Source organism: Cucurbita pepo, chromosome 3 (genome assembly GCF_057944985.1).
Source record: "Cucurbita pepo subsp. pepo isolate OVF chromosome 3, ASM5794498v1, whole genome shotgun sequence".
Taxonomy (NCBI): Eukaryota; Viridiplantae; Streptophyta; class Magnoliopsida; order Cucurbitales; family Cucurbitaceae; genus Cucurbita; species Cucurbita pepo.
The window spans coordinates 16,449,326-16,462,681 of NC_141800.1; the positions used below are offsets into that span (position 1 = coordinate 16,449,326).

Sequence of the window (13,356 nt, forward strand, 5' to 3'; positions counted from 1 at the left end):
ATCCTAATTATAGTTAATTATTAGGAAATGTATTATTTATTTTTGCAGGCATAGGTTAATTCCAAGATTTTTTTTTCACTGTTATATATAAATATATATATATAAAATGTTTTAATATATAATTTTCCATTTTTCAATATAATCTCTAATAATATGTAATAAGAAAAAAAATATAATTTAATGTTAAACATCATTTTTAAAATTTTAATATTATAATATAATCTTTTAATCTTTTAAAAAATATATTTATTTAGCATATAAGAGATTGTAAATGGAGAGGAAAGGTAATTGTTAATGAAATTGTTGTGATATAGATTTAATAACTTTTGGTAGTTTCTTCTCGTAAGATTTCATGTTCTCTAATAAAGATATTTTATAATCATGAGGTTGACAAGTATACGTCATGGGTCAATGATTATATGGGTCGGAATATGTACATTAATGTTCTTCCATTTTAGGTAATGTTAGAGAAACAAAAAAAATGAAACATAAATGGAAAAAAAATAATGTCTTATTATTTTTCCTTTTATTGATGAAAAAAAGGATGGATGCGTTTAAATTTACATGAATTTGGTCAGTTTGAATACATTGGAACGTTTCATTTGGTTGAATTTGGATAACATTTCCATGTAATCTCATGGCCATTTACTTTACTTCTTCATTATCTCTTAACCACTCTTACCATATATATATACTCTGTTTCTGAAACAGTTGATCCGACACACCCATACGATGCTCTGTTCGTCCGCAAAAAACTTGGGATTTTACTCTGTTTTGGAAACTGTCGTTCTGTTAATTCGTATCCAATTCATTATAAATATTCAAATTCCACACGTTTGAACAATCAATCAAGTCAAGGAGATCGATTCTCCATCAGAAAATTTTGGTAACAATGCCTGCAGCAGCGTTTGCGGTGGCTCCGGGCGGCGTCGAGTTCGAGGCTAAGATAACGCCGGTGGTTATTATTTCGTGTATATTGGCGGCCACCGGAGGGCTTATGTTCGGCTATGATATCGGCGTTTCTGGTGAGTTAATTCATCTCAATTTTGACTCTGTTCTTAGTTTGTTTATGGGGGAATTGATCGACATGTCGAAACAGGGGGAGTGACGTCGATGCCTTCGTTCTTGAGAGAATTCTTTCCGGCGGTGTACGAGAGGATTCAAAGTCACGAAGCGGAGGAGAGTAATTACTGTAAATACGACAATGAAAGCTTACAGTTGTTCACTTCTTCTCTGTATCTGGCGGCGTTGACTGCCACGTTTTTCGCTTCTTACACGACCAGAGTTCTTGGTCGGAAGCATACTATGCTTATTGCTGGGATTTTCTTCATTGTCGGAACTGTTTTGAACGCCACCGCCGTCAGCCTCCTCATGCTCATTCTTGGAAGAATCTCTCTCGGTTGTGGCGTTGGATTTGCCAATCAGGTTTGATTTAAGATATTAAAATATTTGTAGAATATATTTTACTGTATAATTAAGAATTAGTTCGTTAGCTTGTATCCTATTTAAACATTAACTTGTGTACTCTTAATTTCGGAGTTCACATGGGCTAATTTAGGAATGATCCTGTGTTTATAACTAAGGAATACATCTTTATTGGTATGAGACCTCTTGTTAAGCTCAAAGCAAAGTCATGCGAGCTTAGCTCAAAGTGACAATATCATACTATTGTAGAGTTTGGTGATTCCTAATATGATATCATAATCATCCTCTTAAGTTAGTCATGTCAATAGAATCATCAACCGTTCTATGTCAATGGAATCCCCAAATGTCGAACAAAGAAGTTGTAAGTCTCGAATGTGTAGTCAAAAGTGACTTGATTGTCAAACAAAGGGTGTACTTTGTTTAAGGACTCCTTGTACTTTGTTCGATGACTCCTCTAGCCTTAATTAATGGGAGCCCGTTCGAGTGCTCTATAGGCGTCTGGAGAGGCTTTATGGTGTACTTTGTTCGATGAGAGGATTGTTGGGAGGGAATGATCCTATTTTTTTTAGTAGGAAGCCTTTTAGGGAACCCCAAAGCAGAGCCTGAGAGCTTCTGCTTAAAGTGGACAATATCATACCATTTTAGAGGCTCGTGATTCAAAGTAGGTTGTGGCTATGTTTCTCTCGGAGATAGCTTATGTTTCTCATTCTTAACATCTTGTAATTTTGGTGAAAGTAGGCAGTACCTCTGTTTCTCTCGGAGATAGCTCCAACGAGGATTCGTGGAGCTTTGAATATACTGTTCCAGTTCGACGTAACCATCGGGATTTTGTTTGCGAACCTCGTCAATTATGGGACATCCAAGTAAGATTTGAACTCTAAACGTATTTTTAGCTTCTGGGTTGTGATCAAGTTTAGATTTTGAAATTTTAAAATGTATGATAGAATCGAAGGAGGATGGGGCTGGAGGGTATCACTGGGGCTGGCGGGTGTTCCAGCATTGCTATTGACGCTCGGTGCAATCTTGGTTGATGATACTCCAAATAGCTTGATCGAACGCGGCCATTTAGAGAAAGGAAAATCAGTACTGAAGAAAATTAGAGGCACAAACAATGTCGAGCTAGAGTACATGGAGATCGTTGAGGCAAGCCGCATTGCTCAAGCAGTGAAGCATCCATTCAAAAGTCTCCTTAAGCGGCAGAATCGCCCGCCGTTTGTGATAGCCGTAATGCTGCAGATCTTCCAACAATTCACAGGAATCAACGCGATTATGTTCTATGCTCCTGTTTTATTCAGCACATTGGGGTTTGGTAGCGATGCGTCTCTGTATTCTTCAGTGATAACAGGCGCTGTCAATGTGCTATCGACGTTGGTATCGATTTACTCGGTCGACAAGCTCGGTCGACGAGTGCTGTTGATCGAAGCTGGAGTTCAAATGTTCATATCTCAAATGATCATCGCGGTGGTGCTCGGGTTGAAATTGGATGACAACACGAACAACATGTCGCGGGGGATGGCGATTGTGGTGGTGTTGATGGTGTGCACTTTTGTTTCGTCTTTTGCTTGGTCTTGGGGTCCATTGGGATGGTTGATTCCAAGCGAGACTTTTCCATTGGAGGCACGATCGGCTGGGCAGAGTGTCACAGTTTGTGTGAATATGGTGTTTACTTTTGTGATAGCGCAATCATTTTTGTCGATGTTGTGTCATATGAAGTTTGGGATCTTCTTGTTCTTCTCTGGTTGGGTGTTTGTGATGTCGGTGTTCGTGGTGTTCTTGGTCCCGGAGACAAAGGGCGTTCCGATCGAAGAAATGACGGAGAGAGTTTGGAAGCGACATTGGTTTTGGAAGAGATTTATGAATGATGTGTATGAGAAAGTTTGATTTGGTTTGCTCTTGCCTTTGATTTTGTTACCAATCATGACAATATATACTTGTTTAGGGTACTTGTTCCTTCGTAAAAATGCAATTTGTAAGGACTTTTTATAGCAACGGCCGTTCATCGGGAATCCAGTTTGCTTACAGTAATCCTAAACTCTACAACTCGTTTACATCATTGTCTCGATCATGCCACATTACGTCTATCTAGAAAGAGAATTAGATAATTTTGGTGAGTAAAATAATCTATTGAGTAAGTAATTTTATTAGTAATCTATTCACGATGAATTAAGTTTTATTTATAACAGGTTGTTCTTGGGTCTTTTGGCCTAGATCAAGTCCTCAGTCTAACCATTCCCTTTATTCTTAGGTTCGTTAGCTCATTTCTAACAAACCTAGTTGCTAAGTCTTTCGTGTTAGCCTTAAGGTAATTTAACTAATACAAATGAAATCATAACTAAACACCAGACGGTCTGCCAACGAGGACATTGGGCCCCTAAAAAATGTGAATAGATTCATCATTAGTTGTAAAGGGGAACTAAACCTTTTTTCTTATATGAGTGTGGAAACCTCTCTCTAATCAAATCTATATCCGATAAAGGGTAAATAGCTATATATATATAGTAGATGGTTAAATGAAAATGTACTTTATGTATTCTCTCTATTCTCTATTACTGTAAGTCATCCATATAAATGTTTAGCCAGAGTTCTCATTGCATTTTCTCTATCCTGTTCATTGCATTTTCTCTATCCTGTTCTTTGTGTTTATCTAGATCGAGTGTGTGCGTTGTTGTGCGATCTTAACAAGCTTGAGCGGAAGCCCAAAAGGGAAAGTACGTGAGCTTAGGCTGATACATCTTTAGAGGTCTGATGTAGTTCTCAACCTAACCGTTGTGGATACTCATGGTCTATAATTTAGAGTACATCACATGAAAAAAAAAAAAAAATTTACACTCAGAAAAAATGAGTTGGAATTAATTGAGGATGAATGAAAGGTGTGGAAGAGGTATGCGTATCAAAATCAAGGATTCTAATTGGCCCAACAAGGATCATCTTATCCACACCCAAATTCTCATGTTCTTAATGTTCTTGATCATCCTCCATTCCCAATCCACCATTTCCAATCCTCCATTTCTCGTCTCCCTCTGCAGCTCCAATGGCCATGGCCGCTCAAGCAACCCTCTTCACCCCATCACTCTCCACCCCCAAATCCACCGCCGTTACCATCCCATGGAAGCAATCCTCCACTCTCTCCTTCATCAACTCCAAGCCCCTCATCAAGCCTGCCGCATCTTCCCGAATAGTCAAAGTCTCAGCTGAGGCCGAGGCGGCGGCGGCTACGGAGGCTCCTGCCGGATTCTCCCCACCAGAGCTCGACCCAAGTACCCCTTCCCCAATCTTCGCCGGCAGCACCGGGGGACTACTCCGGAAGGCCCAGGTCGAGGAATTCTATGTCATAACATGGGAGTCCCCGAAGGAGCAAATCTTCGAAATGCCAACGGGAGGCGCAGCCATCATGCGACAGGGCCCGAATCTGCTGAAATTGGCGAGGAAGGAGCAGTGTTTGGCTCTGGGGACAAGGCTGAGATCCAAGTACAAGATTAAGTACCAATTTTACAGGGTGTTTCCGAATGGGGAAGTTCAGTATTTGCACCCCAAAGATGGGGTTTATCCAGAGAAGGTGAATCCAGGAAGGGAAGGAGTTGGGCAGAACTTCAGGTCCATTGGGAAGAATGTGAGCCCCATTGAAGTCAAGTTCACTGGTAAACAAGTGTATGATTTGTAAGAAATTTCCTATTTCTAATGCTTTTCTTATGACATGAATTGTTATAATGCTCAGTTCTCCTGAATTCTGATGTTTGTTCATCCAAACATATCCTATAAATGATATTCATCGGTTGCTTTAAGCCATTTCTTTCGTTACCTGAAAAGTATTTGTTAGAGAGAGGTTTTGGTGTATCCGTTCGTCTCGAGAACTTGAAATAAATGAGAAGAACCAAGAAGGGACAGATTCTTTGTTTTTCCATCGAAGATCTTGTTCTCTCTTGGATTCTTTGTTTGATTCTCTGGTCCAAATCATCGGCATTCAGAACAAAAGGTGTGTTTGAGCCCCATTTGAAAGTCGTGTTTAGAAATTTGTGTCGTCTTTCGTGTAAATGAAAATGTCCTCAAGCTCACCACCGGTAGATATTGTCTCTTTTACACTTTCATTTTTAGACTTTCTCTTACAGATTTTAAAATGCTTATTTTAAGGAGAGGTTTCCACACCCTTATCCTATTTGAGCGCTTACACTTTTGGGCTTATGCTCAAAGTTTATAAAACGAGTATGTTAGGGAGAGGTTTCCACACCCTTATAAAAAAAATGTTTTGTTCCCCTATTCAGCCGATGTGAGATCTCACAATCCACCTCTCCTCGTGACCCAACGTCCTCACTGACACTTGTTTCTTTCTCCAATTGACATGGGATCTCCCAATCCACCCCTTCGGGACCCAGCATCCTTGCTAACACACCGTTTCATGTCCACCCCCTTCATGGTTCAGCCTCCTTGCTCGCACACCGCCTCATGTCCACCTCCCTTCAGGGTTCAACCTTCTTGCTGACATATTGCTTGGTGTCTAGCTCTGATATCATTTGTTTTTATAACAATAATCAATCGACCAGGGAACATTTAAAAATGAATTGAAAAAATGAATTGAAAAAATGAATTGAAAAGAAATTAAAGGAAGAGTATTTTGTTTAAAATAACACGAAAAAAGTTGAAGCTTATTCACTATAAGGGATGGAGCCGGTCCACAGAAGTAGAGCAGCTGAGGAGGAGGTTGTGGGGCGCAGAAGCTGAGGAGGGGTTCCAACATCGGCCGTGCCTTCTAACATTTGGGTCACCTTCTTCATGGATGGTCTTTGAGACGCATCTGGATGAATGCACCATAACCCCACCATTGCCATCCTTTCAAACCTGTCCAAATCCCTTAATGTTTCCGGCTCATCTCCCACCACCGTCTCCAGTTTACCGGCCGCCGCGCAACTCAGAACCCAATTCGATAAAACCAAGTCCTCCTCCTCACTTTCTTCTTCCACTCGATCCAACTCAACGTTCCTTCTACGGCAAATTATCTCCAACAGCATTACCCCATAGCTGAATACATCCACCTTTGCCGTCACTGGAGCTCCCCTCAGCCACTCCGGCGCCATGTACCCAAATGTCCCTCTCGCCTCTGTGTTTGTTCTCGTTTGGTCCTTCATCAACAGCTTCGATATCCCAAAATCTGCGATTTTCGTTGTGTAATTGGCGTCGAGGAGTACGTTTTGGGGCTTCACGTCGCAATGGATGATCTGCGTCTCGCATCCTTCGTGTAAGTACGCTAATCCTCTCGCTATTCCCAACGCAATTTCGACCCTCTGTGCCCAATTAGGGTTTTCGCCACTGCCAAATAGGAAACCTGATAGTGCTCCCCTCGGCATTAGCTCATACACTAGAAGAAATTGATTCTCCTTTTCGATGCAGTCACCTAACAATCGGACCAAATTCTTGTGATACGTCCGGCCGATGATTGTGAGCTCCGTCACGAACTCATTTTCAGTTCTTTCATGCATTTTGTCGAGCAGTTTCACTGCAATTTCCACCTCAACACCGTCTATGTGTAAATCTCCACGGAACACTTTACCCGAAGATCCCCGGCCGAGGATCCTGTGGAATCCATCGGTTGCATCATCCAATTCCTGGTAAGTGAATTCCCGGAAATTGATTCCGATGGCACTTGCACTTGAACGTTGCTTCCTTCTGAACAATCTTCCAGTTATGGGATGAGAGAAGAGGGCAACGACTCCGAAGCAAAAAGCAAGAACTCCAGCGATTATATTGCCGATCTCCAAGAACTTTCGGTATTTCGATTTGCCTTTTGGTTTGTTGTTTAAATCCATCGGACTGTTTCCTGAAGGCACTTTGATTAGAGTTCTTAATCCTTTAGTATTGGAAGTATTTCTAGCATTCATTAATGGCGTCCTTTTGCTAAGACATGTCCTGCCATTCAAAGTTGCAGCCATGGCATAACGATCCCCGAGGATTGCCTGTTTGCATCCCTCAACATCAACGTCGTTTGTAGTAGCCAATACTGAAAATTGTCCTGCTCCAGGGGGGAAGTCGATATCGACATCATTGATCACCTGGATCTCGAATGTCTTCCCATAATCTTCACTATGGTAATTGTCCACTGTTTTTGGCCGACATCCTTTCATAGCATCGGTCGGATCCAAATGAACAAAGCCCGGCAAGCAATCGCAGGTTACTGTGTCGTTGTCGGATGATATGCAGAGACCATTTAAGCCGCAAACTGTGTTCACAAGGCAAGGATCGCTCATGGCTCCCCAAATCTTTCTCCATTCATTTCTGTCTGTCTTGTGGTGAATATATTGTCGAAAATCGCCATGGACGCCGATTGTTGCTCTGTGATAGTAATCCTTAATTGGGGCTTGATCATTCACTGTCAAATTGCGAAATATCTGTCCAATTGGGGAAGTTCCATTGGTAAGGAACATTGAAGCAGAGTTATCGAACATCAAGACAGTGTTTGGAACCTCTGTTGCGATTGTGAACCAATACCCAATATTAGAGAAGAGGTAATTGGATAGCACCAGATTCCCATCGCTTTGCATTTGCAACATGAAATTCCCAGTTGAGAAATCTGAGCTGGTTCTTGCAGAGAACATTTTTTTGTCGACGCCCAAAACCTGTCCGGGAAGGAGCGTGTCTGTCGGCCAATCGAAGCTTTGCCAGACGGCCTCAGGATTGGCGTTTTTCAACACCAAGTTGCCATCGTCTTGCATTTGGCCGGAACTTGCAGGGGTCTTCTGCTCTGTAAATGTTGATGGAATAATGGAGCCGGTTGGGGACAGAATTTCAAAATGGCCGGTGTTGTTCAACTGGACGACGGAATCCAGCGGCGCCGGATTGTCACGGTTGGCCGACCAAACCAGTATCTTTTCGGGGATTTTATCAAACCAAATTCCGGCAAGGTAGAGATCGTTGGAAAGATGATAGAAACCGAAAGCAAAGTCCCCTAATGGAGAAACCCAGGAATGGGTAGATCCTGCAGTAATGGAGGAACCCGGGCTTATGGCGGAGCCAGTTTGAGCCAAACACTGATGGAAGTTCATAAGGAGAAAGGAAAGAAGCATGAGGATGTTGGCCATGGTGGACGGATTGAAGTTTTTGAACAATCGTGCTTCTGAAATGGTCTGATCCGGAAGCTGCTTTGTAGGGGTGTAATGGATTAGATACAGACAAACATTGACTTGGGAGTCAAGCACCAAGTCAATTCAACTTCAGAAAAATCAACCAAGACATTGAAGTTGTGGGGACGGGAAATTAATGGAATTTTCGCACCCTCACCCTAGACGTTTCCCCGACGACCTTTAGTCGCACCTCACAGAATCCACCTGCAAAGAAAAATAACATGATATAGAAAAAAAAACGAGGGAGGAGAAGAAAAGTCTGTTGAGTTATCTCATGACGAGCACGATGTCAACAACCACCCCGTCTAGACTCATTGCACCGTATAGTGTAGCTTGTTGGGAAAAGGGATAGTGAAAGAGATATGAAAACATAAAATAGTATAAAGCTGCATTACTTTATTATTGTCTTTGTCTCAAAAGGTTACACAATCACTACACAATCACAGTATTGATAGGCTTATACACTGGGTCCAAAATAGTAAATTATGGAAATTAAATTCAAATCTCCTCAAATCTTGTTAGTTTGAATATTTGAATCATATCTCAACTACTTTGAATCATATCTCAACGTAGCTAACGTCATGGAAGAGAGGACTAACAAGCCAGGAAACACCATGATGCACACGAGTGACTACTATCTAATGGTGTCGTAACTTTGCTGGCCAAGAGAATGAACTAGAATGAACTACTAATTAGTTCCACGCTCTGTAGAATGAACTACTAATTAGTTCCACGCTTTGTGCGCAAGTTTGAACGATACTTGGAGCGACTTTGAGGGACAGAATTCAAACATACTCAAGTTTAGGGAGAGTATGATGATGATGTTAGGATCGCACAATAACACACACATTTGATTAAGATGAACACAAACAGAGAAGCACTAATAGTGGGGGTATGTATATGATGACTCAAGCAGAGGAGGGATCCTCACCTCAATGCTTCCTTCTAGCATCCGTTCAACGTCTTTCATGGATGGGCGGCGTACCGGATCCGAAGACAAGCACCACAGACCCACCATTGCCATCCTCTTAAACCTTTCATAGTCATTCACTGCTTCAGAATCCTGGCTTATCACGTCTCTCAATCTTTCTGCTCTCAAACAACTTACAACCCAGTCCACCAGAAATGTTGCATCAGAGGCTTCCATCTCTTTTACAACATGCCTTCTGCAAAAGATGGTCTCTAACAAAACCACTCCAAAGCTGTAAACGTCAACTTTTTTGGTAACAGGTAAAGCTCTCATCCATTCTGGCGCCATGTATCCCCTTGTTCCTCTCATCATCGTGTCTGTGCGTGTCTGGTCTTTCTTCATCAACTTAGCTATGCCGAAATCTGAGATTTTCACAATGTAATTGTGGTCAAGGAGAATGTTCTGTGGCTTTATATCGCAGTGGATGATCTGGGTTTCGCACTCTTCGTGCAAATATGACAACCCACTGGCGATTTCCAACACCATTTTTGCTCTGCTTTCCCATTTGGGCTTTTCATTTTCCTTCCCCCCAAACAGGAAACTTGACAAGGTATCATTTTTCATGAACTCATAAACCAACAACCGATCATCTCCCTCGTTGCAGAATCCCAACAATTGAAGCAGGTTCCTATGATGAGTCAAACCAATTATTTGGACTTCTGTTAAGAACTCCTTCTCTCCATGTTCAGTCAGCTTCTTCAATTTCTTTACTGCAACCTCCACTTCTTGATCTCTCAACCTCAAAACCCCATGATAGACTGTACCAAAAGCTCCACTCCCAAGTTGCTTTTGGAATCCATTTGTTGCTTCTTTCAATTCATTCAATGAAAATGCCTTCAAATTCACCTCCAACTGATTCAGCTTTGCAGGTTTCTTTTCTTTAAACAAACCCCTTGTAAGAAAGGGCTGATAATAGACGGAAACGACTGCAAAAAGCAATGCAAATGTTGAACATACCACAAATATCGCTAGCAGAGCTTCGTTAGAAATGAGTGTTTTTCCGTCATTATTGATGGGAACTTTCAGGAACGCCACAAGATTATTGGTGTCCGAAATGCTTCGTCTAGCGTTTAACAATGGCATCCTCTTCTTGTAGCAACCATTATTAAAATAAACGGCAGCCGAGCAAAAACAGTCTTTTCTCACAGCTTCCTCGCACTGGCTGTCATCCAATGGTCCAACCATGGAAACATCAGAGTCCTTAAGATATGGGAAATCAGCATCTTCAAGCCTAACAATTTTGAAGCTCTCATGTGTAGAATCTAATGAACAAAAGTCCATGACCAGATCTGGTTGGCACCCTTTAGAGGGCGTGTTTGGATCAATCGAAGAATACCCTTCCAAGCACGAACAATTCACAGTTTCATTGTCAGGTGAGGTGCAAAATCCAAACACCCCACAAATGTTATTCACCAAACAAGGCCTTTCAACCCACTTCCATGCCGTTTCCCACTCGCTGCCAGTCTTACTCCGATACAACTGCCGGAAGTTCCCCTGATCATCGAGGATTACTCTGTGGTAATAGTCTTCTACTGGCGGTGGCTGTTCGGTCGTCATTGTATATGTAATTGTTGTGCCATTAAAGACATACAATAGAGCTGTCGTTCGGTTGAAGACGATGCTGCTGCTTCCGGACGTGCCGGAATACTTATAAGCAGGATCACCATTTCGAAAAGAAGTCAAGAGGACATTGCCGTCGTCTGCTACATCCAACATGAATCGGCCTTTGGAATAGTCGGTTTTTCCGTTCACATTTGAGAACAGTTGATGGCCCTTGGGAAGAACCTATATTAAGAATATATGGTTAGGAACCAGAATCTATTATAAGATTTGCTTCCCAAAAACCTCTTATATCTTGTAAATTCATCATCATTCTCTTATATCTTGTAAATTCATCATCATTCTCTAAATTAGCTAACGTGAAACTTTTTCCTAGGAATCTTCCCTTCAAGTACACTATAGAGCTTTCCTTAAAGCCTAGGGAGCCCTTGAACAACCTCCCCTTAATCGAGGCTCGACTCCTTTTCTCGAGTCCTTGAACAAATGGTGTACTTTTGACTACTCATTTTTTCGACACTTGAGTCACTTTTGACTACTCCTTCGAGACTTACAACTTCTTTATTCGACATTTGAAGATTCTATTGACATGGCTAAATTGAGTGAATGACTCTTATAGCTGTTAGGATCGCACAATAACGCACACACTCAATCAAGATGAATACAAAGAGCGGGAGAAAGAAAATACAAGTAGGAATATAAGCTAAAGAAAGAATAAAAGTATATACTAAAGTTATCAATACAAATCCTTTAGCCTACATTTTTTTATTGTTGTATTTTCTCTATTGTTTTTTTTTTTTTTTTTTTCATCTTGATTGTGGGATCCTAACATACATATAAATTTGGAGCAAAATAGAATATAAAATTCTGAGTGGAGTAATAGTTTAAAAACCTGTCCATGCAATAGAGTATCGGTGGGATGATCGAAGCTCTGCCATATGGGATCGGAGGAGGAATTCAGCAGCTGAAAGTTGCCATCGTCAGACATGAAAGCCGAGGTAGTGTCGGTGCCGTCGTAGATTGAAACTTTAGTGTCGTTAGCATGAATCAGCGCAAATTCGCCGGTGGATCCGAAAATAATGGTGGACTTAGCGTTTGCTGGGTTGTCTCTGTTAGCGGACCATACCAAAGTTCTCTCAGGAATTTTGTCGAACACTATGCCGACAAGGTATCTGTCAGGGGTGATCTCGTGGAACCCAAAAGCAAACTCGCCGGAGGGTGATACCCAAAAATCATTCGACCCAGCAACGATTGATGCCTTCAAATTAACGATGCCGTTCTGAGCGTAACAGTGAAGAAAACAGAGAAGCAATGGGAGAGAGAGATACAAGAGTTTAATGGCAGCCATTGGAATTGGAAGCAGAGCGTTGGATGAACAAACTGAGGGCCTCAACGCCCTGCCTCTCCCATTTAAGATAAATTTTCTTCCCTTAGAAATTTCAAGAAAATAAATAAATAAATAATAGTTGCCGTTGACGTTGACGTTGACGTTGACTTTGGTTTATTATTTTCGGTGCAATTAATTAATGAGTTCTGTATACTTTTTCATGGTTATTTCCTAGAAAATATGAAATTTTTATAATTTCAGCTTTCAAAACAAACGGGTTTTTGAAAAAAAAAAAAAAAAAAAAAAAAAATCACGTGTGGAGGCGCTGGGCACGTGCCTAGCGGCGTCCACATAAAAATGAATTTGGGCCGAGGCCCAATATAAGTCCAGTACAGCTAGAGTCCAAGTGAAGCCTGTTGGTTCAGTTGAGCCCATGAAGGATGAATTAACGCTCCAATCATGAAGAAAATAGAATTCTGTGTTTTTTTTTTTTTTAATATATAAAAAAGATTCAATTATGTGCAAATATAGATCCCAGAAAACTCCCCCGAGGCCTATGGAGCCCTCCCTTAATCAAGGCTTCCCTCCTTCTCTGGAGTCTTCGAGACTCACAACTTCTTTGCTCGACATTTGAAGATCTTATTAACATGACTAAATTAAGAGCATAACTCTAATACTATGTTAGAAATCAGACTCTACATAATAGTATGATATTGTCCACTTTTAGTATAAGCTCTCATGACTTTACTTTAGACTTCCCCTAAAAAGTTTTGTATCAATGGAGATGTATTCGTTACTTATAATCATTCTTTAAATCAGACAAGAATTCAACCATTAAAAAAAAAAAATACAGAGAAAACAAAAGAAGACAAAGAATGAGAAGAAGAGTGGGGGGTTTAGGGCAGGGTGTCTACGTTAAGGACACTGCCCCCTGAAGACTTAAGGACTCTTTTAGGGCAGGGTTTAGG

At 41.1% G+C, this 13,356-nt stretch overlaps 4 protein-coding genes across 4 annotated transcripts; 2 read left to right on the plus strand and 2 right to left on the minus strand.

Moving 5' to 3' along the window:
* Window positions 1–741: 741 nt before the first annotated feature.
* LOC111791321 (sugar transport protein 13) lies at window positions 742–3,441 on the plus strand. Its single transcript, XM_023672611.2, has 4 exons — window positions 742–1,025; window positions 1,100–1,425; window positions 2,164–2,288; window positions 2,370–3,441. The coding sequence occupies exons 1-4, from the start codon at window positions 893–895 to the stop codon at window positions 3,304–3,306; spliced, it is 1,521 nt and encodes a 506-aa protein (XP_023528379.2). The 5' UTR covers window positions 742–892; the 3' UTR covers window positions 3,307–3,441.
* Window positions 3,442–4,403: 962 nt separating this feature from the next.
* Window positions 4,404–5,207, plus strand: LOC111791699 (photosystem I reaction center subunit II, chloroplastic). Its single transcript, XM_023673157.2, has one exon. It carries the CDS (start codon window positions 4,457–4,459, stop codon window positions 5,084–5,086), a length of 630 nt encoding a protein of 209 aa, XP_023528925.1. The 5' UTR covers window positions 4,404–4,456; the 3' UTR covers window positions 5,087–5,207.
* On the minus strand, window positions 5,108–8,896 carry LOC111790289 (G-type lectin S-receptor-like serine/threonine-protein kinase LECRK1). Its single transcript, XM_087122220.1, has one exon. The coding sequence runs from the start codon at window positions 8,490–8,492 to the stop codon at window positions 6,066–6,068; it is 2,427 nt and encodes an 808-aa protein (XP_086978346.1). The 5' UTR covers window positions 8,493–8,896; the 3' UTR covers window positions 5,108–6,065.
* Window position 8,897: 1 nt separating this feature from the next.
* LOC111791017 (G-type lectin S-receptor-like serine/threonine-protein kinase LECRK2) lies at window positions 8,898–12,424 on the minus strand. Its single transcript, XM_023672189.2, has 2 exons — window positions 11,954–12,424; window positions 8,898–11,289 (listed from the first exon to the last, which is right to left on the minus strand). Exons 1-2 carry the CDS (start codon window positions 12,407–12,409, stop codon window positions 9,415–9,417), a joined length of 2,331 nt encoding a protein of 776 aa, XP_023527957.2. The 5' UTR covers window positions 12,410–12,424; the 3' UTR covers window positions 8,898–9,414.
* Window positions 12,425–13,356: the final 932 nt, after the last annotated feature.